We start from the raw sequence: 26,501 nt of genomic DNA, 5'->3' as shown, positions 1-26,501 counted from the left end.
AGCACAGCAGCTGCGGGACTCACACAAGCCAATGGAGAGCCCGTGCCCGCGGTTTGTGAACCGTCAATGTAGAGACTGGCTGCAGTTTATCTTCACATCCATCACAGCAGCACCAGAAACCGGCAGATTCACCTCAGAGGATCCCAATAAACAGCTCTGCTTTTGGTCAAAATAAGCGGCACAGATCGCGGAATATATACTTCATAAAAGACGCAACATGAAGAAAAGCCATTTGGTCAAAAGGGTAAGAAATTCACACAGCGAGTCTAGGATATCGATTATAAATGCTCATGTATGATTTTATAGTAGTTTAATTGAATACTCAGGGACTTTCTGAATATTGGTTTTGTGTATATTAATTTAAATAGCCTACAATGAGTCCTTTGTTATGAGAGCGTTTGTGTACGTTACACTTTTGCTGTATGCTTGTCACTCGTTTGATTAGCAAAACGGAATATTTAATTGACCACACCCTTAATTGGCTAATTTACTGTAAAGCATTTAGGGATATACATTTTCCTAGTTAATATAACGTTACTCTTGAACAAATCTTATTAAAATGTTTGGGCATCTAGCTAGCAAACAATCCAGCACTGGCTTGTTTTTTTCTGTTAGTCTCTTAATTATTTTAGTTTTAACCCTGTATATTATGGATTAACCTTATTATACAGTAGTTACCAGTGTCTATTTCAATTTTAGCAGTATGTATTTATTAGATGCTATTTTTCTATTTATATAATGCTAGTGTGTGGTCTAATAATACTTGCTAAAGTGATTTTACTTGCCCTAATGTTATTACCAGTACAGTGTTTATACACTAGTATTTATCGGCTGCTAACAAAACTGAAAGTATACTGTAGAAGCTGGTTTTAGCCATGAAATAAAAGATAAAGAAGTTAATTTTATCTCACAATTTTGACTTTTTTATTGCCAGTATGTATATTACATTTTTTGACAATAATAAGTTTATATGTAGAAATGATGAGGAAAAAAATAGTCACAATTATGAAAAATATGCCAAAAAACGATTTTTTCCCCCCCTTTAATTATGAGTTTATTTTTACTTTGTTTATCATGTGGAGGACATGGCTTCTATACTGTTTTGAACACTCTTTGAATACATCATATAGAGACATACTAGCGAACGTATCATTAAAGAAAACCCACCAGTAGGTGTCTGACAACATTATAGATGTAAACATTTATACTGTAATAACAGATATGATTTAAATATATCGTCACCTTAGAATTATAAGGTTCTATCTGCGTCCTGAATGATTGTTAGAAATTGACCTTCAAAGTTTTTGCATTCCATATAACAGAGTATGCATGTAACATTTGTTTTTTTAAATAAAAAGTCTTAAAATGTAAACAACTAATAAAAAACATCCCATAATGTAAATAAGCTGACATTCATAAAGAATATGTCCATAACTCAAATTTGACAAAATTCTAAAGGTGACGATATGAAGACAGTGCTTTTTGACAGAGTTCCTGCTGAAACCTGAATAAAAATATTATGTAATACGAGCAACAGAATAACCGGGTCAATGTTGACATGCACAGGGTCTTCAGGATGCCAACCAGCCGTCGTCCCAACCAGATAAAGTAGGCTGGATCCGCAGATTCAGTGGCAAAGGAATATTTAGGGAAATATGGCGAAATCGCTTCGTGATGCTTAAAGGAGATCATCTGTTCATCTTTGAAAAAGAGGTGAGTCTCGATTTTAATAGTAGTGATCGATTAAAACATTTGTGTGCATGTTATCTGTACAAAGTGAGTTCATGTTAACATTTATAGAGCTACCAAGATTTTTACATGAGAGTCAGAGTTTTGAAGCTTCAGTAAATATGTATTGTTTTCTGTATGCTAGAAAGTTGACATTTTCTGAGCAACAAAATAATGACTGTCATACTTTTTTTATACGTGGTTTAAAGAAAACGAAAATGTGTAACAATAGTTTACGCACCAAATACACCAAAATATATCTTCAAGGATATTTAGAGGAAGAATAATTTAATGCCATATAAAACACTGTATTTAAGGACACTAATATTTCACATTTAAAGTCGCATAAAATATAATATCATTTAAAAAGATAATAAGTGTTTTTCTAGGAAATGCTTATTGATTTAAGACCTTTTAGATATGAACAAGACAAAAACTCTAAGAAAAGCTATTTTTTGTTGTACTCTTATTTATTATTTGGTACATCATCAACTAAACTGTGTTGTGAATGGTTGAATCTTTTAGTTTTTTCACTAGAGAAGACCTTTATTTGTCAACTGGGGTTATAAGCATGACTATAAAGGGATAATTCACAAAAAAATGAAAATGTACTCAATATAAAAATGTAGGCGCCCATCTTAGAAACACCTCTTAGGCAGTTTGCTCAGAGATTCTGTCTGAATGGGGAATGTTAACATTTATGTAGCTACTGAGATTTTTACATGAGAGTCAGAGATATTAAGCATCAGTAAATATGTATTGTTTTCTGTATGCTAGAAAGTTGACATTTTCTGAGCAACAAAATAAAGACTGTCAAACTTTTTCATATGTGGTTTAAAGAAAACGAAAATGTGTAACAATAGTTTACGCACCAAATACACCAAAATATATTTTTAAGGATATTTAGAGGAAGAAAAATTTAGTATATATAAATATGGAGTCAACTTGTTAACAAAGGTTCGGCAGCGGAACTACACTTCACTTTGTCTCTTTAACCAATCACCTTTTCCCTAAATCTTATTTAAGGCAGACCAGCCCTCCAGCACTGTTCTTCTCGTTCTTTCCAACCCACTCTCCCTCCCTCTATTTCCTCTCTTTCATTAACAATCCTATAACCCTGTCTTCACTCTTAGGTTGAATCGGGGGGTCCAATCACTCTACCAAAAATATTACAGAGACTTTACCCCCTCTCTGAGTCTCTGGGCATCATCGTAGGACACCCGATCAACCAACCTACCTGTTCACTGTTTATCCTCTTACTTCCCTTCCTCTTCATCCCACTGTTCTCTTACCATCTTCTTCATTCCTACAATAAAGTCTAGCTCAAAGTGTGGCGTGGTCTATGCTGGTGAAACTGTATTTAAGGATACCAATATTTCAGATTTGAGGTCACATAAAATATAATATCATTTAAAATGATCACGAATTCTTGTCAGATTAAGTGTTGATTTTTTTCATTTTTCATGAAAATATTTGTTACACTGAATGACAATGGAATTTTATTTCATCCATATCTTGAAGTTTTATTTCGTTGCAACATTAAACTTCACCTGGATTTAATATACTTCATGTAAACACTTTTTAAAAACAACAGTGTTGATAAAATGAATTATTAATATGAGTAATGAATGTTTCCCAATACCCCATGTCCTTCATATTAAAGACATACTCTTGTAACATCAAAGTAATCCTTCTGACAAGCTATAATTTCCTAATGCTATTACATAAACACTGAAAATTGAAACCTAATTTTAGCCCCAAACAATAAGCATCACATGAACCTGGCTATTTGCTGCAATCAATATTTCCCTGTGCTTGTCATGGATTTTGTGTCACTACAAAAAACATCCCTAATGCTCCTGAAAGTTGCTTACAAATATTCAGCTGAATTCAATTTCCGGTTCGTTGTAGGAGCAACAAATCTTTACAATTGAATCAGTCGCTCACTTGAAGCATGGTTGTAATTTTCATGGAAGTGTAGCAGCTTGTTGCTGTCAGCGCCTGTAGGCCTTCATCACTTTCAGAGAGCCGTCAGAAAACAGCATATCATCATGGATAAACAGTACCATGGGTTTTCTCATTACAATCGATGTTTTAGTGGTTTAAAGAGTTGAGAAAGCAGTTGCACATCCCTCATTTTCTTAGCTGGTGTATTTTTTTAAATGATTGTTGCTGTTGTTTGCATTGACCCGACTGCGCTCAACATCTAAAATAAAGCAGATCAATTTTATTTCAGTCATCAAATCTATAAACAACATTTTAATCACAAACTACAGATGAAGTCAGAATTATTAACCCCCTTGAATTATTAGCCCCCCTGTATTTTTATTTCCCAAATAAATATACAAATAGAAAGTATTTTTAACATACTTCTAAACATGATAGTTTTAATAACTCATTTCATTCATCATTCATTTTCTTTTCAGCTTAGTCCCTTTATTAATCAGGGGTCGCCACAGCGGAATGAACCGCCAACTTATTCAGAATATGTTTTACGCAGTGGATGCCCTTCCAGCTGCAACCATGACTGGGAAACACTCATTCACACACATACACTATGGACAATTTAGCCTACCCAATTTACCTGTACCACATGTTTTTGGACTTGTAGGGAAAACTGAATCCAATACAAGGAGAACATGCAAATGCCACACAGAAATGCTAAATGACCCAGCCAAGGCTTGAAACCAGCGACCTTTTTTCTGGGAGGCGATCGTGCTACCCACTGCTCCACAGTGACGCCCCATTATTATTATTATTATTATTATTATTATTACTATTATTATTATTATTATTATTATTATTATTATTATTATTATTATTATTAGTTTCATCCAGGGTCTTGAATGTAAGAAAGGCACATTATAAATACATTTTATTATGATTCATAATTCTGCTTAGACACTTTTTAGAGATTAAAAGCAAGATCAGATATAATTTATATATTTTTTAAATTATGTCTGTTTGTTAGCTGGAAGTATTTAGCAGATGCTCCTGAGAGACATTGATTTACATGTGGAGACACAGTAAATGCAGGTGGTGCAGAAGAGGGAAGTAGAAGGAGTGTCAGAGCTTCCTATATATAGCACTGAATTATTCAAACATGAACTTTACAGAGACAGAACACATGGACATTAACTGGGCCTTCTGACAATGAAGCTTGATTTAAAGGAATAGTTCATCCAAAAAAACAAAACAAATGTCCTTAAATCAAGAAGCATTTTTAGACATGTAAAATGTTTTGTTTTCAGAAGCAATACGTCAAACTAAAGTAATTTTTTCCATACAATAAGCAAAATGATCTTGCTTGCTCCACTTGCAGATTGTTTAGTTTTTTTTAAAGGATAAAATTCACTTAATTTTGACTTATTACTTCTGAAATCTTGACAGTATTTTTTACTTGTCTAGAAAATGCTTCCTGATTTAAGACTCTTTTAATGCAGGACATTTTTTTTAAATGAACTATTCCTTTAAATCAAGCTTTATGGTCAGGAGCAAGTTTTTGCAATGTGCTTATTTTTCATTCGGAGGTCATCAAACTGTTGTGAATGGTTTATTTGTTTCACTAGAGAAGACCTTTATTTGTACTTGGGTTATAAGGATTACTTTAAAGGGATAGTTCAACTAAAAATTAAAATAGACTCAATATAGAAAATGTAGGCAGCCATCATTGAATTGCCTCTCAGGCCAGTTTGCTCGGGCATTCTGTTTGAATGGGGAAACTTCATATTCTTCAAAACTGTTTGCCAAGCTTACGATTAAATTTCATATTTGAACTCACTAATAAAATTAGACAACATTTGTCTCTTTAGTTTTGTTTCTAAATGTTCAAATCACGCAAAATCTTCTCTACGGGAGAATCGTCAGTTTATAGAGATCATTGGTTGGCTCCTCTTCTAGACTACTAGCTTTATTCGCCATATTGATGTTACACTTTTCTCTATTGAAGCTATACTAGTCACATGTTTTGGGTATTCTATAGGCTGCATCTGAAACCGTCTACTACTCAAATTTAAGTATGTTCTATATAGTATCAATGTGAGTAGTGTGAATGGAACTTGGACGTACTACATCCACCATTATTCATTATCATGTGATTTAATTGTAAGTTTTGTCGCTTCACTCTTAATCATAATTCTCTCGCGGGGCATCATGGGATAGCATAGCGTCCACCAGATGTGTATCTCCCGCCACCCTCCTGTTTTGTTATTTCTCCAAGAAAACTCACATAACTTCACCCCCTCCACCCCCCACCCCCACCAGTCCTCAGCTTTTTGGTATAGTCCAGGGGTTCTCAACTGGTTTGGCCATGGGACCCACATTTTTACATAATCATCAAGCCGCGACCCAAATTTTTAGGAACTATATTACTAAATTAGGAATTATTAATTTGTATTTATTTGTTAACATAAACAAGCAGTGACTGATAAATCATAAGAAATTTACCAAGACTTACAAATAAACACTATTTTATTGCTGTCATTTAACAAAATAGATCAAATGATAGAAATATTACAAAGTAAAAACGACAAATATTGTTAATAATAAACTCTTAATAAAGCATGTTTTCTGGTTTCTAAATGTTGTTTTAACATAGAAGGTTTCATGCTCTCTTATGAGAGCAGCTCACTACATATGAGACTGAGGCTTAAAGTCTTTTTTGTCGTCAATATATATATATCCATACTTAACATATTTGGGGTCGTACTTGCGCTTCGACATATTTGTTGCAATAATTAAATAAAATTTCACTTGTCAAACGGTAGGATTGTCGCGCACGCATTTCAAAATAAAAGTCTGGTATAAGCAAAATAAGTAAAAAATTAAACTTTTATTGTTTTATTTTGACCACACACTCCGCGACCCACTGAAAATGTTCCCGCGACCCACTTTTGGGTCATGACCCACCAGTTGAGAAACACTGGTATAGTCTATAACACTTCCGGATCGCCGACTTTGGTATAGCATTGATTGCAGCGGCTGCCCGAAACCCGTGCATAGTACAGTTACTTAGCAACGTTATTCAGACACCTTACCCCCGACACCTAGACATCCCCACCACTTCACCCTTTCACAAAGCCACACCCTCAACGTCTCCCCCACCGCCACTTTCCCAAATTTTCAGAGACAACTGCTGGCAGGTATGTGCAGGTAGGTCGTGTAATAATGACAATTGGCGGATGTCTGAATTCTGTTCTTACTACTCACATTCATACTACAATATATGAACATATTTTTTAAGGGTAGTAATTGTAGTAATTTACAATTCAAATGCAGTACCTATTTGGGTTGTCACGATACTAGAATTCATTATCAATCGATACTGAAATTTAAAAAACGTCCTTTCTCGCTCGTTGGTTTGTCTATATGCTGACATACAAGTGATTCGCTGATGAAATGCAGCTTTAAAACGCTCCAGTGTTCCTGTATCCTTGGTTACATTTAGTAAACAGTGGTGAGTTCGGTGAACTGATGACCTTCAGGGCCAATCACAGTCATTTCTGTTGAGCATGTGAACATAATGGCAAATCAGCGCTGTTTAATAACTTGCTCAACAACGCTCAAATGTTAGCGGGAAATGGATGTTTTTAAAAATTTGATCGAATTTAAGTATTGTGACAACCCTAGTGCCTATTTGAGTGGTAGATGATTTCGGACAGCTTACTCTAACATATTACTCGGCTCATACTGTTTTTAACATACTATAAAAATGAAGTTTGCTGTTTGTTCAAACTACATATTCAAAATGAGCTGAAACAACACAGTTTTTGGAGTTTTCTTGTGACAGCCTAATTGTTTTATGTTCAATCCACTTAAATTTGTTAAAAAAATAAGTTAACTTAATTTCTTTGTGTTGTCTTAACTCATTGATCGTGTGTATTCCAGCATTTTTTACAGTGTATAGTATGGAAGTATGGTGGCTCTGTGGGTAGCGCACGTTCGCCTCACAGCAAGAAGGTCGCTGGTTCGAGCCTTGGCTTGGTCAGTTGACATTTCTGTTTGGAGTTTGGATGTTCTCTCTAAGTTCCTGTGGGTTTCCTCCGGGTGCTCCGGTTTCCCCCACAAGTTCAAAGACATGTGGTATAGGTGAATTTGGTATGCTAAAAATAACCGTAGTGTATAAATGTGTGTATGAATGTGTGAGTGTGTGTGGATGTTTCCCAGTGCTGAGTTGTGGCTGGAAAGGGATCCGCTAAGTAAAAACATATGCAGGATAAATTGGTTGTTCATTCCACTGTGGTGACCCCAGATTAATAAAGGGACCAAGCCAAAAAGAAAATGAAAGAATGATTATGGAAGTATACAATTTCGGACGCAGCCATAGTCTTTGTTAATTGTCAGAATCGTTTGGTTTAGTGTGCATGATGACACATTTTCACGTTTGTTTCAATAATTAAACTAGTAAAAGGAGCCAGATTTTTCACATTCTGTGCACCCGTCTCACGTCTCAGCGAATCTCTCCAGCAGTCGGGCAGGCGAGGTTATTTTTGAAGCATCTGAACACAATGTCAGCAGGTTGCATCAGTCGTGTATGTATGTATGTGCGCTACAGGTCTGTCCTCTAGTGATCGCTGGCTTCAGGCTCTGTGTATGAACTGTTCGCAGTGCATGTCTATAGCACTGATATCTTCATGCATCGCTGCACTTCACTTTCCTCCAGTGACCGATGTCACCTGACACAACTCTTCAATAGATCTCAGTCATATAGCATCGTGAAACACAGCTCGCACAGTGCTAAGCGTAAAGGCTACAATGCTTTCTGACTCCCGAGCGAATCATTTGAAGTTTATAGTTGTAGACAGCTGAGTATCTAAACCTGTGTTCAAAGTGCTTCTGTTCAAGCTCCCTATATATCTGCTGTAAATAATTGATGCTGTATTCTGGTATTCACGCTATTCGGGATGATCAGTCATGGACGAACGCTTCATGTGTGCAAATGGAGCGTATATGCAAACGTGTACTCAGGATTTATTTGTTTTTAGTGGATTTACAGATTTTTGTTTGTGAGATTAACAATGTTGTAGAAATTTCTATTTTCAATGTTAATTGTAATTGCTGTCTTTGTTACAAGCACACAAATATAAATAATTATAATAACGATGAATTTAAGAATAAGATTCACTGTGTATTTTTATATTCAGTGTATTTTTATTTATTATTAATAATAAATTTAATATTAATTAATATTCAATTTATTTATTAATATTAACTTATGTTAATCCATTAATTTTCTTTTCAGCTTAGTCCCTCTCTCAATCAAGGCTCGCCACAGGGGAATAAACCGCCAGCTTATCCAGCATATGTTTCACACAACAAATGCCCATCCAGCCACAACCCAACACTAGGAAACACCCATAAACGCTTGCATTCACACTCATACATTACGGCCAATTTAGCTTATTCAATTCACCTGTATCACATGTCTTTGGACAACACGGGGAGAACATGCAAACTCCACACAAAAATGCCAACTGACTCAAACCAGCGATCTTCTTGCTGTAAGGCGATTGTGCTACCTACTGCGCCAGCGTGATGCCTATTAGCTAATATTATAATTATTTATTTTTTATGTGTTATTATTAATATTACAATTAATTGTATTCATTCTCCCTTTCTTATATTAATTCAATTAAAATGTAATTATTTTTGCATAATGATTTATTTATTAAATCGTGATTTTGTTTTGTACTGTATTAGTTTCTGTAATTAAATATGTATATATATATGTATATATATATAATATTTCTGTATTTTATTACTTTAAATAATTTGTATCATATTATGTTGTAATTTTTTATGAGAATTTACATTCATTATTATTTTATTTATTTATTTTTTATTAATATTAATATTATTTATATATAGTTATTATTAGATATCTATAAAATGTAATATTTAAATAATAAATGTAGTTTTATGGCTTCATGGTGGTGCAGTGGGTAGTGCCTTGGCTGGATCATCTGTGTGGACTTTGCATGTTTTCCCCATGTTAAAATGGGTTTCCTTGGGGTACTCCAGTTTCCCTTACAAGTATTAAGACTTGCGGTTCAGGTGAATTTGGGAAGCTAAATTGTCTAGAGTGTAGGAGTGTGTATGGATGTTTCCCAGTGATGGATTGCAGCTGTGAAGGCATCTGCTGAGTAAAACATATGCTGGATAAGTTGGCGGTTCATTCCGCTGTGGGGACCCCAAATTATCTAAGGGACTAACCTGAAAAGAAAATAAATGAATGAAAATAGTATTTATATATTTTTATATTAAAAATAAGTCATACAGAATCTAGTTAACTATATTAATTTAAAATATTTTATGTTTCATGCAAAATGATGTGTAAAGTGAAAATCATCTGTCAGTCAGTCATATTTTATTTGCTCTTTGATATTTGACTTCAACGCTCTCATCAATCTGCCAGGGCGAAAGGCTGCGGGGTTTACTTTTTGTGTTTATTTTAATTATGTCTATTTTAGGAAAATTGCTTGACCTGAAATAATGCAGTCAACCAGATTACAGAAACACGCTGCACACGTGACTCGAGGGGATTCTGCAAATCTATTTCCACCTTTAATTCCAGTCTGCTCGTGCAGTAGTAAAACAAGTAACTGCAATATTGGCTTCAGTTTTACTGCGCTCTACAGTCCTGCAGCTGATTTTATGCATGTTTGGCTAGAAGCAAAGTAAAGGAGCCAAACCCACCAGCAATTCCTTGAAAACCAGCTCTTTCCTCAAATCCTTGGAAATGTCAGAGGGGAAAAGCATGGAGTGAATGTAATATTTATGAAGTACTGCGTTTTAGTCCTTACATTTAGTTGTGGATGGAGTTACCTCCGTCAGACTGAAGATGGTGGGATTGTGGGTTATTTTTGGTGTGGTTAATCCAGAGATCAGGACGGCCCCCTGTCGGGAACGTGCTGCGCCATCAGTGGGGGAGTGAAATATTGATGTGGTGAAGAGGGGCTCTTTTCCTCCAGGGGTCTTTTGGCCCATATTAGCATCACTAGTGCGCTTTCTGAGAGTGTGCGCTCACTCACATTTAAATGTGTGACCCCAGGAGACCGTATGGAGGCATACGCTCACACAGATTACCTTTGGCCATATGTAGCACCAGGAGGATTTTACCTCTTTATCATAAAACTGCTTGTATTTTAAGCTCATTCAGGGTTGAAAATGAATGGGGGGTGGAGTCGGCAAAAAAAATGCATCTAAAGGAGGTTAAAATGCATTTTGGTAGGGGGGTGCGTTGCATATATATATATATATATATATATATATATATGTATATATATGTATATATATGTATATATATATATATATATATATATGTATATATATATATGTGTATATATATATATATATATATATATATATATATGTATATATATGTATATATATATATATGTGTGTATATATATATATATATATGTATATGTATATATATGTATGTATATATGTATGTATATATATGTATATATATATGTATATATATATATATATATATATATATATATATATATATATGTATATATATATATATATATATATATATATATATATATATGTGTGTGTGTATATATATATATATATATATATATATATATATATATATATATATATATATACATATAGTATTTATAAGTATAATGTGGAGGATCTTTATATACTTGTTTATAAATTATTACACAATTTTCAATTTTTTTCCAATTGTGTATATTTCCCTAATTAAAATATACTTTTTATATATACTTTATAGTCCAAATATCCAAAATGTTTTATGACAAGTAAAAATATTCTAAGTAAAAAAAAAAATAATAATAAAATAAAAAAAAAAAAATATATATATATATATATATATATATATATATATATACATATATATATGTATAGTTTTCAGAAATAACTGTAAATTAAACATTAAATAACTGTAAAAGTCTAGGGGTCGCCACAGCGGAATGAACCACCCATTTAGCCAGCAAAAGTTTTGTGTTGCGGATCCCCCTCCAGCTGCAACCCATCACTGGGAAACACACTCCTATCCACACATATACACTACGGACTATTTCACTTACCCAATTCAGCTATAGCATATCTGTTTGGACTGAGGGGAAACTGGAGCACCCGGAGGAAACCCTCGCCAACACGGGGAGAACATGCAAACTCTACGTAGAACTGGCAACTGATTCAGCCGAGGCTGGAGGGGACAGGGCTATCCAATGTGCCATCGCGCCGCCCATACAGTCAAAATTAAGCAAGTTAAATAATGAAAAAATTAATTAAAAAGTGATTTTAAAGTAGGGTAAGTAAATAAGACAATTAAAAATATTATTTTACTCACCCCTTTTGCTATTTATTTAGCTTTTTTTTAAGGAAAGCCTCACTTAATTTTGAATTATGTGTGAGAACATAATATTTTTACTTGTCTGTAGAAGCTTCTTAATTTAGGCATTTTGAAAAAGACAAATTTGTTGTAGTGTGCATTATGTAACAGTCTAAACAAACATATGTAAGGAGGCAAAATAAAACTGTGAATGAAATTGTTAAAAATGCTTTTAAATGGGCAAGAAATTAATGTAAGGTGCCAAAAATTAAGCTTGGGAATGCAAGGTAGAGTTTAAATGTAAAAATAGATGTGCATTTTTAGTGATTTCAGATAAAGTGTTTTTGAAAGTGTTTTTCAAAACTATATTGTGATTTAGTTTATTATAAAAAACAACGTCACATTTTTTTATTTGATATCATTCATTTGTAGACAACACAATATCAATGTTTAAATTTCAGAAGTGTCATCATAATTTGGTGGAATAACACTGATTCGCAATCACAACAAATAAAAAAACACTTAACACTTTAGAATGATAGTACAATTAGTTAATGTTAGTTAAAGAGTTTATTAACGTAAAATAAGTTCAATAATCTTCTAAAGCATTTATCAATCACAGTTCAACATTTATTAATGCATTATTAAAATACAAATGTGTGCTTATAAAGATGGATGCACAGTGAGTTAACATGAACTAAAGTTATTTCATTTAAATAACGCTAACAATGGGGTGGCACAGTGGCTCACAGCAAGAACGTCGCTGGATCAAGTCCCGGTTGATTTCCCCCAAAGTCAAAAAGCTTTGTAATATATTTTAATATTATTTAGCTGACTTCTCTAATACAGCAAAAAAATAAATAAAAAATAGTAGTGGATTATGAATCTGGTACCCAAGTGTTTAGCACTGCCACCTCACAGCAAGAAGGTCACTGGTTTGAGTCCCGACCGTGCCAGTTGGCATTTCTGTGTGGAGTTTGCATGTTCTCCTCGTGTTGGTGTGGGCTTCCTCCGGGTGCTCCAGTTTTCCCCACAAGTCGAAACACATGCACTATAGGTGAATTGTGTAAGATTAATTGGCCGTTGTGTATGAGTGTGTGTGTGTATGAGTGTTTACTGCTGTTTTCCAATACTTGGAAGGGCATCCGCTGTTAAACATATGCCAGAATAGTTGGTGGTTCATTCTGCTGTGGCGACCTCTGAAATAAAGACTAAGCCGAAGGAAAATGAATGAACATTAACAAAAATTAATACTGTAATAAATGTATTACTAATTGTTTGTCCATGTTTGTAAATGCACAACTTCTTAATGGAATAAAAACAAAATTTTACTCAAACCCTTACCTAATAAATGCAGTAAACACAGAAAAAACAAATATAGAGAAGAAATTTTGTTACGAACCCCAATTTTTTAAGGCTCATTTAGGGAGGGGTTACCAACATAAAAGGACTCAAAAAAGATTTTTTTAAAAAGTGTCCTGTCAAAATAAAGTGGCAACAGAAATATAGATAATTAATTGAACAATATTACTCAATCAAAAGAATTACTTAATCAAACAAACTTACAAAAACAGATAAAACATACAGTTGAAGTCAGAATTATTAGCCCTCTTGAATTATTTGTCCTGAATTTATTTTTTACCCAATTTCTGTTTAACGGAGAGAAGATTTTCTAAACACTTTTCTAAACACAATAATTTAATAACTGATTTCTAATAACTGATTTATTTTATATTTGCCGTGATGACAGTAAATAATATTTGACTGGATATTTTTCAAGACACTTCTATACAGATTAAAGTGGCATTTAAAGGCTTAACTAGGTTAATTAGGTTAATTAGGCAGGTAAGGGTAATTAGGTAAGTTATTGTATAACGTTGTTTGTTCTGTAGACTACTGAAAAAATTTAGCTTAAAGGGGCTAATAATTTTGTCCTTAAAATGGTGTTTAAAAAATAAAAACTGCTTTTATTCTTGCTGAAATTAAACAAATAAAACTTTCTCCAGTAGAAAAAATATTATCAGACATACTGTGAACATTTCCTTGCCCTGTTAAACATCATTTGGGAAATATTTAAAAAAGAAAATAAAATCAAAGGGGATCTAATAATTCTGATCTTAACTGTATATCAACAAAGAATTAAATAAACAGCAACAACAACAGCATCATCAGCAGTGGCTGCACAAGATGCGCACAGAATTCTCAAACCTTCATCAGGACAAGATACACAGAGACTCTCAGCAAGTACAGGTCATACTCTTAACAGAGCAAAGATTGGAAGGATCAGTCAGATGCGCTGGAAAACAAAGAGCCACTAAGACACACACTCAGCTTCCGCTTATAAAGCCGACAATCCAAATTAGCGGCAGGTGGAAGGTGGAGTTAGCCTCAAAGAAAAGAAAATCATCAATTAATATTAAAAGCTTCCAAAGCAACACAAATTAATGATGATAATAATAATAATAAGAAGAAGAAGAAGAAGAGGAAATAAATACTAAACCATTAAAATTTATGAAGGTAAAAAATCCAGGTGGCACATTTTTGCTCACAATAAGAAAGTCTCATCCTGACAATGACTTTAAGTAAACATGTGCTGACTTTTAAAGAATGTGATATTGTAGAGTCATATTAGCCAGAGCTGTTTTGAACACGCTGCTTTACTGCGCTGCTGCTGTTTTTCTGTGATCACTGATCTCTTTGATCTCTTGACTTTAATCTCAAGATCACTCGCACCAGATTCCTTTGTTGCGTATTTCTGTTGCTTAGTAACTCTGACCCAAAATGTCTGCGTTTATCCTTTTTGGCTTCGTGTGACATTACGCAGCGCATGCTAAAATATCCAGCGTTGAGGTTCTGTGTTCATCTCAGCAGAAGCTCCCGTGACCCTCACTGCGGCTCAGTGGGATTTAAAGCCCCTCTGTGGCTTTTTTCCCTCAGGTTCAGTGAAACGCATCACTTTTTTTCCACCAGAGTCAGCTATAATGAGGCCTGACCTGTCTTAAAATGAGGCGTTTTCACAGATGGGTCACTGGTTGAATAATTAGAGGAGGGGCAGGTCTGACTGAAAATTGTTTTGAACATCTGTCTGGATTCATGATGAAAGCAGTCACAGTTATTCTGCTTTTGGAGTATTATATATAGGATAATAATAGTAAGATTAACATGAATCCCGAATATATTCAGAATCAGGTTATGTATCCGTAAGGCTTCCCACAAAGAAATCTGATACACGTCAAATATATGCAAATTAAGTTTACATTTGGATGTCACATATATAAAATATAAGTCATATATGCAATATATATTTTCAAATATTGCAGACATTTCCCTTTAGATATATATTTATATTTTTTCAACCGTTGGAATTACATGTACTATACATGTAATACAATATATACAATATATGTTGCAATATATTAGCTATAATGTTATATATTTGTTAATATATGGCTATATGTGATATAATTACATGCAATTGAACATTTATAGAAAATAGAACAAAAAGAGCATTTATGAGGAATAAAGTTCTGCTAAATTAAACAGTTAAACATGCTTTATTTTTTTTAAACCTAGAAAGCATTAGATGTAAATGTCTAATTTAATATTTTCTGATAACTATGGGTGAAATAATGTTCCATTAGTTAGTGTAAATGTCACGGTCACCAGCAATCCAGCCTGTGCAGAACGCTGGTATATACACTGATCGCTAACGGACAACAAATCTGCCATTTCATAGACTACACAATCCAGTCATGCACCACACACACTCACAGCAGTTCTTAATCCTGACTGATTGCATACACACAGCCGGAGGATTGTCAAGGACTGATTACATAGGCTATTTAAGCAGCACAGACACACGCACACTGTTGCTGAGTCTTTACTGTGCTTCTGATATTAAAACCCATTTCCTGTTTTGACCTTTGCCTTGTTTATCTGTTTATTCCTGCCTGCTGCCTGTTTTCTGACCATGCTTATTTGACTACGACTCTGGATTGTCCGTGTACATCTGCTTACTCCTGGTTTGACCATTGCTACCCTGACTATTCTCTGTTTAATAAACCTGCATTTCTATTCACACTTCCGTTGTCAGCGTCACATCACATAATTAGTTATTGTAAACTAAAACAATGTGGTCATTATGACCTGCAAAGATCATGCAATTTTTCTATTATATTTTAAATGTTTAAAATCTTCTTGCTGATGATTGGATAAAATCTAGTAGTCTGAAGTATGGTGACAAAGTGTAAAGGTTTAAAATAACAATCTTTTCATTCATTAAAATATATTAAATTGTAATACATTTTTTTATGTATTTAGGTGCTGCACGGTGATCCTTCAATACAGTCTTTTAATATGGCATCAAAAAATTATATTAAAACGACTTTTGCTATATGATCTATTTTAACACTGAATGACTCTTTGGTGGGTGTCACAATAGTCATTATATTTTGCTCATAAAAATACAACACACATGAATGTACAGAACTATGACACTTGTATTGATTTGTTGGAAATGCGATGTCTGTCTTTGACCCCCATGGCATGTTTCCTTAAACAGATGCTTCTGTAACTTCATGAAAAATGAATGTTTTACAGTGGTTTTGTTTAGTGTTCTGTCAGCATTGATTGAGCTCATAATGATCTCACAGCAGTGCTCTGTTGAACATTAATTATTGCTGTCCTTCAAGCTAAAATCAATACGTCCCACCATGGATCACTGTTGTCTGCACAGCTGGTCTGGGAAAAAGCACTGCTGATTTCAATTAATGGTAGCTGTTATTTGTAGCTTCAGGCCTGGTGATGATGTGTGTGTATGTGTGTGTGTGTGTGTGTGTGCGCTGTATTTGTGTCCAGATGAAAAATAATGGGAAAACTCATGAAGTGTTTGACCTGGTGCATTACGAGCGCTCGGAGGAGCTGCGAAAAGCCAAAAGCCACAGCAAGAAGAACCACAGTAAATTTACCCTGCTCCGCTGCCAGCATCCCGGAAACAAGGTGAGGACAAGACATTATGTGCCTGTTTACATCTGATATTAAGATATGCTTTTACCAGTTTGATCACAAGGAGACCACTCTTAATACAAGTGAAATGCACAGTTCATAAGAGATGCACACAGTAATGAAAATATGGGTCAATCAATATCAATGATATAGGACATATTATTACAGTATATTTACAGCAGTTGTGAATTAATAATTATAGTATAACACTATGGATCAGGAACATTATTGTTCAAACTAAAACCATTTTTGTTACTTGAAATAAAATAAAAATTTACTGAAATAAAATAATACATACAAAACTCTTAAAAATTTTTGATTAAAGCTAGAAGATTATGTGTATATATATATATATATATATATGGTTTTATTTTATTTTATTTTAATTTTTTGTGTCAAGGGAGTCAACAATTAGGCATGGGCCGGTATATGCTTCTGGCTTATGATAACCTTGGATAAAAATAATCATGGTATCATGGAATTGTGATTACTGCTCTAAAATAAGTAATTTTTAAATGTCTGAGTAAAAAAAACATCAAGATAACTTGTATTTTTAGGAAATATTTTTAATATTTTGTAACAGTAAACATTCAATTATTAAAATTTCCTCCATCTTAGCTTTATTTATAAGGGTTCACCACAGCAGAATGAACTGCCAACTTATCCAGCATGTTTTAGACAGCCATTCCAGCTGCAACCCAGTACTGGGAAACACCCATACACTCTCTCATTCACACTCATACACTCGGCCAATTTAGTTCATTCAATTCACCTATAGCTCATGTCTTTGGACTGTGGGGGAGACCGGAGCACCCGCATCAAAGTTTAAATTTAAAAAATCTTTATAATCAATAAAATAATTTATAAAACATATTTAAAAAATATTCAGTTTTATAATCTTGAATGATATTAATGATATGACGTAATTCCAGAAACTTCCAACTTCTATGGTTATCCGTCTGATTTTACGGTCAGTTTCTTTTGACCGCCCCCTGTCGTTTTAAAGAATATCTCGATGGCAAACGCATCAAGTATAAAAGCCTTGTCCGTTTCGTGAGGTGCTTGCATAGTCAGCGGAGGTCCATGACGTGATGCCAGGCGAAAGTATAAATCAGGCTTTAAAGTAGGGATGCTTTGATCAAGATTTTTGCAGCGGATACCGAGTATCAATTCCTTGTCATGGCCGATATTAAGTATTGATTCTGATGCTTCAAGCTGTATAATGCACAAAGCACATTTTCCCTCTAAGTGTGATACTTAAGTGGAGATCTCTGCTTACCTAAGAGAATAAAGGAAGGATGTTGCATATATTTCCGTAAACATGCCTCTCGTGATCAGTTCTCTTTCTCATTCAATCTTGTCGTCATGATTTACGGGGTATTTTAACTAATTTTGAGCTGTCACGAAGCCGGTATGAATATGCGGGAGACTCGTTGAGCTTCTGGGGGAGGTCAAACGATTTGATGAGGCACTAGATAGGCACTAGATTGCTCTGCTCGCTTCACAGCAGCTCAAAACACCATCACTCACACGAGTTGTGCCAATAAACTGTAGAAACAGAGGTTGCACCGCATCTGTATGTATTTTAGCTGGTATTATAGCTTCTTACGCATTGTAGATTTTTATGTATAACCCAGGTGCGCACATGTATCTTCCTCTGCTTGTATATTCAAACACTTGCAATTAGTTCATGAGATTGGCCAGATCAGCAAGTACCATTCGAGTCATTAAATGGGATTATCAGCCGATACTGATCTCTGGCCGATCCATCTGAGCATTTCTACCTTAAAGTTAATGTTTGAAAATTCTAAATACTAACATAATTCATTTTGAAGCGCATGGTTATATATGTGATATGATATTACAATGTTATTAAAATATTTCTGTTTCCTTCATTAGAGCCCCAATCTTGTATTTCTGGCTGTGAGTCCGGAGGAGAAGGAATCGTGGATCAATGTTTTAAATACAGCAATTACCCGAGCGAAGAATCGTGTGCTGGATGAGGTGAGCAGACACTTCCAAATACTCTTTTTTTATTATTCTATCCTGTTTGATGCTCGACTTCCCACCTATATATTATAGCTTTCCTCTCCTGCTGTCTCTTTCCTGTCATTAGTCTTATTTTTTATTTTCTACCACCAACCCTCTTCCTTCTCACTTTTCAAAAATTGATTTATCATTCTTTCATTATTTGGCTTTCGCACTTTCATGATACTGGAAAAGACAATTATTTCACACTGAATATAAATAATTTATACATTTGTGGTTGACACACACATCATTTCAACTAGGGCAAAATCATGCTTTATTAATTTGGTCAAATTAATTCATTATTTACAATTGAGGGTTTAGGATTTAAAGGCACAGTATGTAATTTTCGCCACTAGAGGGGGCATATTCACAACAAACAAAGGCATAGTTTTACAAAAGCAGCAGTGCTTTTGTTATGCAACCGTCCGTCTTTTAAAATACACAACATCAAAACTGACCATATTACTGTTGTTAGCTCACATTGCTAGTTTTGTGGTGAAAAAATAATCTGTGGATGTTATTGAGAAAAAATAATTGTTTGTCCTTGTAATCTAAAATTGAAATCTGAAAATGCACTTCCTGTTAAATTCTCATATTACGTCTGTCTGAGGTATTTAACGTGGCTAACCTACTTAGGCCCAATCCCAATTTTTGTACCCCTACCCCTTCCCCTTGGCCCTTACAATTGAGGGTTAAGGGGAAGGGCTTCAAAATTTACACAGCAAATAAACTACAGCACCTGCACACGTCATCAAATGTCATCGCGATCTCATTCTTCATATGATATCAGACGATCGCGTCTGCTGTAGTTATTCCAGTTGTGTTTTTTTTTGGTATTTATCTGCAAGAAATCACTGGAGGCATATATTATGTTATCATAACAATCTAAAGTGGCAATAAGATCGTAACTGTACTGTGTATTTACACAGTGGCCATATTCATCTATGTAAACGCACCAAAACAACACTAACATTATAGCAAACACTGTAAAAAGCTCATTGTCAGCCACTAGACTTTTCTGACAGGGTATTCGAGTGTCATCAATAGGCCCACCCGGAATCTGCGCGCACAGAATTCGGCAGATTTCCGGCAGATTTCCGCAGATTTTTAGCCCATCATTAATTCTGTTTATTTACATTAGTAAATATGTATAAATCTACATTTATAATTTTTTTAAATTAATTTCAGTAATATTAATGACTAAATGTGAAAATGTTCATCTGATTTATGTATAATGCAGTTTGTAAAGTAATATTTTCTGTCTTTTACTAGATATATTATATGACAAACTTGCTTTATTTACCAAATAAAGATAATCTAATTGGATTTGCATTTTAAACATTAAATAAAAGTTAAAAAGATATTATTTTTTATTTCATATATTAAGGTTTTAGTTATGATACTCCCAAAATAATTTTTACCAAAATTTTCCGCAGAAATGGGAAAAAATGTCTGCAGATTGCATCTGGCCCTAGTCATCGAGTGTCAGAATGTTGTAGGACTGCTATACAGGAGTTATGATTATGGATTATAGATCACGAAATTTAGCATTTTTTTTAGAAACCATGACGGTAAAATATGAATGCGGTTATGAATATATTAAAACGTGTTTGTTTGTCGGAAAAAATTGTAATAATGACAAAAAATACTAATTTGTGGATCTTCTTACTTCCTGGTTCAGCAATACTGCCGTTGTGGCTGGTGTATTCTGGGAAAACTTCTTACCCCTTGGTTTCGAGTGTGGTTCTGAAAAATCTTTGTTCGTAAGGCTATTCACCCCTTCCCCTTAGCCCGATGCCTTCAAGCTAAAGAGAATTGGGACATCCCAATTTAAACACAAAATTGTTTTCTTAAACATTTATATCTATTAAAATAAGAGTTTGGTCACCGAACATCTTTAGTAATAGATGGATATTACATTTATATTTAAAGAAGGTATTGCAAAGATTAATTACAATTAAAAAAAAAAAAAAAATTCTCTTCATTTTTGCTTTTTATTCAAATTTGATTTAATAAAGGGAGTCCGCGGGGTCTTAAAAAGTATTAAAAGATGATGAATCAGTTAAGGCCCTTAAAAGGTATTAAAAAGTCTTAATTGCGTTTTTACGAGGTTTTAAATTTTGTTCAAGCGTTGTCCAAAGTGTTTGTCTCCAAAAAAGCACACATATATTTATTTTCCTCCAAATTTTAACATGCTCGATCCACGCGATTGGTTTGGGCCGGGGCCCGTCTGGCCAAGCTCCTCCGTCTGGGTGATGTCACTTAATTTGCGGCAAACACGGAAAGGTGATGTGACGCTCTCCATATGTAGCGAAACCAAAGAGCGAAACAGATGGCAAAAAGGGGGAAATGTATGTGTTTGCATACTGTTTGGAGAAAGACAAGTTTAAACAGCGGCTTAAGCCTGTCGCTGACAACAACCGCATAATCTTTCAAGCTTTGTTTCTCCTTTGCAAAGTTGTATTCCATTGATTATTTTAACTACAACTGTTTATTAACAACTGTTTATTAAGTTAAAGGTTTAATACTAGTTAGAACTTGAGGTGGCGATGAGGTCTTAAAATATTCTGAGAAGGTCTTTAAAAAGTCTTAAAAACGTATTGAAATTACCTTTAGGATTCCTGCATATACCCTGTAATATTTTCCCCAACTTATTGCTGTAATATGGGTGCACAAATTTTTGCACGTTTTTTGTTAGATTAGTTCCAGTTTTGGAATTAACTGAATATATTACTGTAAATAGAAAATAATAATTTATTAGAGAGATCTGTGAGGGGTGTACTCATGTATGCTAAGCACTGTACACAAAAAAATTCTTACATTACAGCCTTTTTATGAAAAAGAGAACAATTTCACAAGTTTTTTTCTCTAAACTGCACGTGCATCAGCACTAAAAGAATCCTAACCAATTTTATATGGAGAAAAAAATGAACACAGGCAAAATCACTGGGAAGCCACTTGTGTGAATTTAGCATCACTTGCATGTTGCACTTCTATTTTTAAATCTGTAAATTAATTTTCACACCAACAACTGCTGGATTAGACTGAGATGAGACTAATTAACACCTCATGTCACGCAGGCCTTTAGTGTGGAGTGAGTTAGAATCCGTATAAAGCTGCTATAAATTAGTAGAATTGAGCTCCGGTTTTGTTGCTTTTTCTTCTGCAGGTCACGATTGAGGAGGAGAGTCTTCTGGCTCATCCGACTCGAGATCGGGCCAAAATCCCACTCGGCCGGCGTTTGCCCACGCGGGGTCATTTAATGGCTGTGGTGGGTGCTTTTCCTACTTTGACTTTGATTCTGATGATAGCAATTCCAGCGTTATGGATGTGACATTTGCAGTAAAAACTTTTAAATAAATTCAATACCTATTCAAGTTTTAGAAACAACAAATAATAACTTGACTTTTAGTTGATCATTTGGTATCAGAAGTGGCTTACATGAAAGACAAAGGCCTCTAGATTACGCTTATTTTACCAAAATAAAATATGACCATACCTTGATTTTTAATGATTTCATTAGGACAGTAAGGTCTGACTTTGCTTAGACAAAAGTCTTGTCACTTAACAGAAATAATGTCCAGTATAGAATATAAAGTCATGCTGCAGTGGAAACAGAATGAATATTGTGTCTGACTCCATCATGAGCTTGGAGGACTGCATCCATACATCTCTACAATGACTCAAATCACTGATTAATAAAGTCATCTGGAACGGCAAAGAAAGCGTTCTTGCAGGACTCCCAGAGCTCATCAAGACTCTTTGGATCCATCTTCAATGCCTCTTTCATCTTACCCCAGACATGCTTAATAATGTTCAAATCTGATGACCGGGCTGGCCAATCCTAGAGCTCCTTGACCTTCTTTGCTTTCAGGAACTTTGATGTGGAGGCTGAAGTATGAGAAGGAGCGCTATCCTGCTGAAGAGTTTGCCCTCTCCCATGGTTTGTTATGTAATGGGCAGCACAAATTTCTTGATATCTCAGGCTGTTGATGTTGCCATCCACTCTGCAGATCTATCACATGCCTCCATACTGAATGTAACCCCAAACCATGATTTTTCCTTTAACAAACTTGACTGATTTCTGTGAAAATCTTGGCTCCATGTGGGTTCCAGTAGGTTTTCTGCAGTATTTGTGATGATTGGGATGCAGCCAGGGCCGGCGCTTCCAAAGAGGCAACCTAGGCGGCCGCCGAGGGCGGCAGAATAGAGAGGGCGGCGTCCCCGAAACTACCCTCGCCACCCGCACCCTCATCCGCGTCTAGGGTGGCAGAATAGAGAGAGCGGCGTCCCCGAAACTATCCTCGCCATCCGCGCCCACAATTATATCCGTGTCTAGGGTGGCATAATATAGAGAGTGGCGTCCCCGAAACTACCCTCGCCACCCGCGCCTCAGTTATATCCGCGTCTAGCGCGGCAGAATAGAGAGGGTGGCGTCCCCTAAACTACCTTCGCCACCCGCGCCTCAGTTATAGCCGCGTCCCCCCCCCCCCCCCCCCCCCCAATTTCACTTTAGGTTTGAGGGCGGCGTGACCGTCCTTTGCCTAGAGCAAACAGATCATTCAGCTCAACAGATCATTCATCAGAAAAATCCAGTATGTGTTGCTCTTACAACTTGGATCAACGACAAGACTTTTGTCAGGAAGTGTACACATAGAAATGAAAACTTGACATTGATATTTGCATGGAATTGCTCAGGACTGTTGTTGTTGTTGTTATTTGTCTGTACTGTTGTGCGGCAGTGGAAATGTACAGACTAGGTGGTTGTTTGATGCAATAGTGATGAAACTTATATGCAGCTATTTATAACCTGACTGCATAACAGCGAGAGAGAGATCCTGTGCTGTCCAGAAAACTTTGTTAAAGCCTAAAAGTACACTCAGTATTTTTTCTCTACTTTCTCTATTCTCTATTAAAGTTGTATGCATGAAGACATTAATGGTAGGATAAGATGACAATGTAATGATTAATTGTTCCCTTCTACATACAGATGAAATCAGAATTATTAGCCCTCCTGTGATTTTTGAGTTAGGGTAATTATACACGTCTTTATAACAATGAGTTTGTTCTGTAGCCAATGAAAACAAAAAATTGCTCAAAAGGAGTTAATAATATTGAATAATATTGAATATTAAAATGGTTTAAAAAATGTAAACTGCTTTTATTCTAGTCGAAATAAAAACAAATAAGACTTTCTCCAGAAGAAAAAATATAATCAGAAATACTGAGAAAAATTCCTTGCTCTATTAAACATCATTTGGGAAAATAAACATTTTAACTGAAATATTAGTATTTTATAATAATTAGTATATATAAAGTATATAAAGATCTCCACTGTACTGAGCGAGAGCGCTTCTGAACAGCGCATCATCGATGACGTAGGTGTGCTCAGACCCCATTGCAATGTGAGTGCGGGCTATTGGGGGACAAGCGTGCTTCGACCTGGTTCAAGGCAACTGTACATAGTGCGAGTACACCCTTAATTAAATTGCTGTCCTTTAAAGAGGACATATTATGCCCTTTTTTCCAAGATAACTACCCCTTTTACGCTTTGATCCAAATTGTGCCATTTCGTTGACCATCGCTTTAAATTCAAATGAGTTTGCGCTCTTTTTAAAAGAGGGCGGAGCTACAAATGCCTGTGTGTCAGCATAGTGGCAGATTCAAAAACAAGACTAACATTCTATACTATGAGAGAAAGACGGTCACTAATGGGCGGGGCTTTCCCCCTCTGATGACACATACAAAAAGAGAATGTCAAAGTGTTTCTGCAGACTGTGTGATTAAAAAAATACAATAAATGAATATTTACCATTCGAAACTGGTTATATTCACACACTGCTGACACTCAACTGTGTTTAAACCCCTTATAAAAATGTTTTTTTGCATAATAGAAATGCAGTTTGAAGTGTTTTTTTATTGTTTTATTTCAGGGCTCCGCCTCCTCAGATGGAATGCTGACCCTGGACTTGGTAAATGAGGAAGACGCTGCAATGCTGGATGAAGACGAGTGGTTGAAGGACCATCGGGCCAGCCTGGATAAGCTGGCTCCGGGCCGTCGACGTGCTGGCACTGATGCCTCCAGACCGCCAGCCTCCAATACTGAAGCCCAGGAGAAAACCAGCAGCCTACCACGCAAATCCGAAATCTCCTGGAGTCAGGAAGACCATCCTCGCACACCCCAAAATAAGAAGAAGTTCGCTCAGGTACGCAACCGATGTGCTTCCATGGACGACGCTCTATCCCGAGGAGAGCGAAAACCTAAGAAGAATATTCCGAGTCCCACGGGACACCTGCAGGATCTGATCACGCAACGTCTCCAGAGGACTCAAGAACTGCTGGCTCAGATTCAGGAACAGGAACCACATCGAGGACGCATGGGATCGTATCCATACCTAAGAGGAATCGACTCTCCTCGTCTGCGCCACCTAAAGGGATCAGATTCGCCACACTCCAAGGGCTCAAGTTCACCACACAGCGCAAACTCACCCTCGGTGCGCGCAAAAGACTCACCCTCTTCCAAAAGCAAAGAATCACCTCATGCGAAATCAAAAGACTCCCCCCGTTTCAAATCTTCCAAGAACGCGCTTCGCTCCAAAAGCATCGATTCGCCCGATTCAAAAGAGTCGAGTTCGCTTCATATGAAGTGCATCGATTTGACTCACATCAAAGGTTCGCAGTCGCCTCTGTCCACTGGCTCTAATTCACCGCATATGAAGTCTACAGATTTTTATCAGATGTCTTATTCACCGAATTTTAGGAACATGAAAGGTGGGGATTCTCCTCTGGGTGAGGCTTTGGATTGGGACAGCAGGAGGGCGGCTGCCGAACGCCTCTTACAGGAGGCCATTTCATCCTGGAGAGAAGCTAAAGAAGTTCTGGCTGAAGTGAAGGAGCTGCAGGCCAGACAGCGGCGGGAAGAGCTGAGTAAAACTGGAATGGCATCACAGAAACTCCAGCAGAAAAGCCCTTGACCAAATCTGCAGCTTTCTAAGACTTGTGAGCCTTTATTATGAATGCAAGGAAGGAGAACAATAGGTGGAACTTTCAGTGTTCTGCTTTATCTCACGGTCTATTGTTTGTCTAATAACCCGTCGTTCCTCTGACACCTCAACCCTTTGTTTTTGCACTTTTAACTATTTACTTGTGTAACTCCACTTTGAAGACTGTGCAGTTCTGTTTCCTTTGGCGATGTGTAATGCAACTCCTGATTAAACTGGTTCACTTTTGTTTTTTGCAAGAACAGCTCAGGTGAAGAAAACTTTTGGTGTTTCAGGTAAACAACAACAACAACAAACAAAACTCTGCTGCCAATATCAGGTTGGTCAATCATATATTTACTTGCATCTCAGATATTTGTATAATATTGCAGGATAAATTACTAAACACAGATTTTTAAAATAAAGCTTTTTTTCTGGTTACTGTA

General features: G+C 35.7%; 1 protein-coding gene across 2 annotated transcripts; it reads left to right on the top strand.

Moving 5' to 3' along the window:
* Positions 1–26,501, top strand: plekho1a (pleckstrin homology domain containing O1a). 2 transcript variants are annotated; one of them, XM_087294648.2, is made up of 6 exons: positions 1–244; positions 1,567–1,713; positions 16,898–17,038; positions 18,944–19,048; positions 22,245–22,346; positions 25,009–26,496. In XM_087294648.2, the coding sequence occupies exons 1-6, from the start codon at positions 218–220 to the stop codon at positions 26,047–26,049; spliced, it is 1,563 nt and encodes a 520-aa protein (XP_087150774.2). In that variant the 5' UTR covers positions 1–217; the 3' UTR covers positions 26,050–26,496.

The sequence above is a fragment of the Danio rerio genome, chromosome 19, assembly GCF_052040795.2.
Source record: "Danio rerio strain M-AB ecotype USA chromosome 19, GRCz13ab, whole genome shotgun sequence".
Taxonomy (NCBI): domain Eukaryota; kingdom Metazoa; phylum Chordata; class Actinopteri; order Cypriniformes; family Danionidae; genus Danio; species Danio rerio.
The sequence above is the reverse complement of the archived record's forward strand: the minus strand, read 5'-3'. Positions and strand labels throughout refer to the sequence as shown.

Coding starts and splice junctions, on each gene's coding strand:
- plekho1a (XM_087294648.2), top strand. CDS start 218: ATGAAGAAAAGCCATTTGGTCAAAAGG. Junction 19,049..22,244: donor AGAATCGTGTGCTGGATGAG/GTGAGCAGACAC, acceptor TTTCTTCTGCAG/GTCACGATTGAGGAGGAGAG. Junction 22,347..25,008: donor GGGGTCATTTAATGGCTGTG/GTGGGTGCTTTT, acceptor GTTTTATTTCAG/GGCTCCGCCTCCTCAGATGG.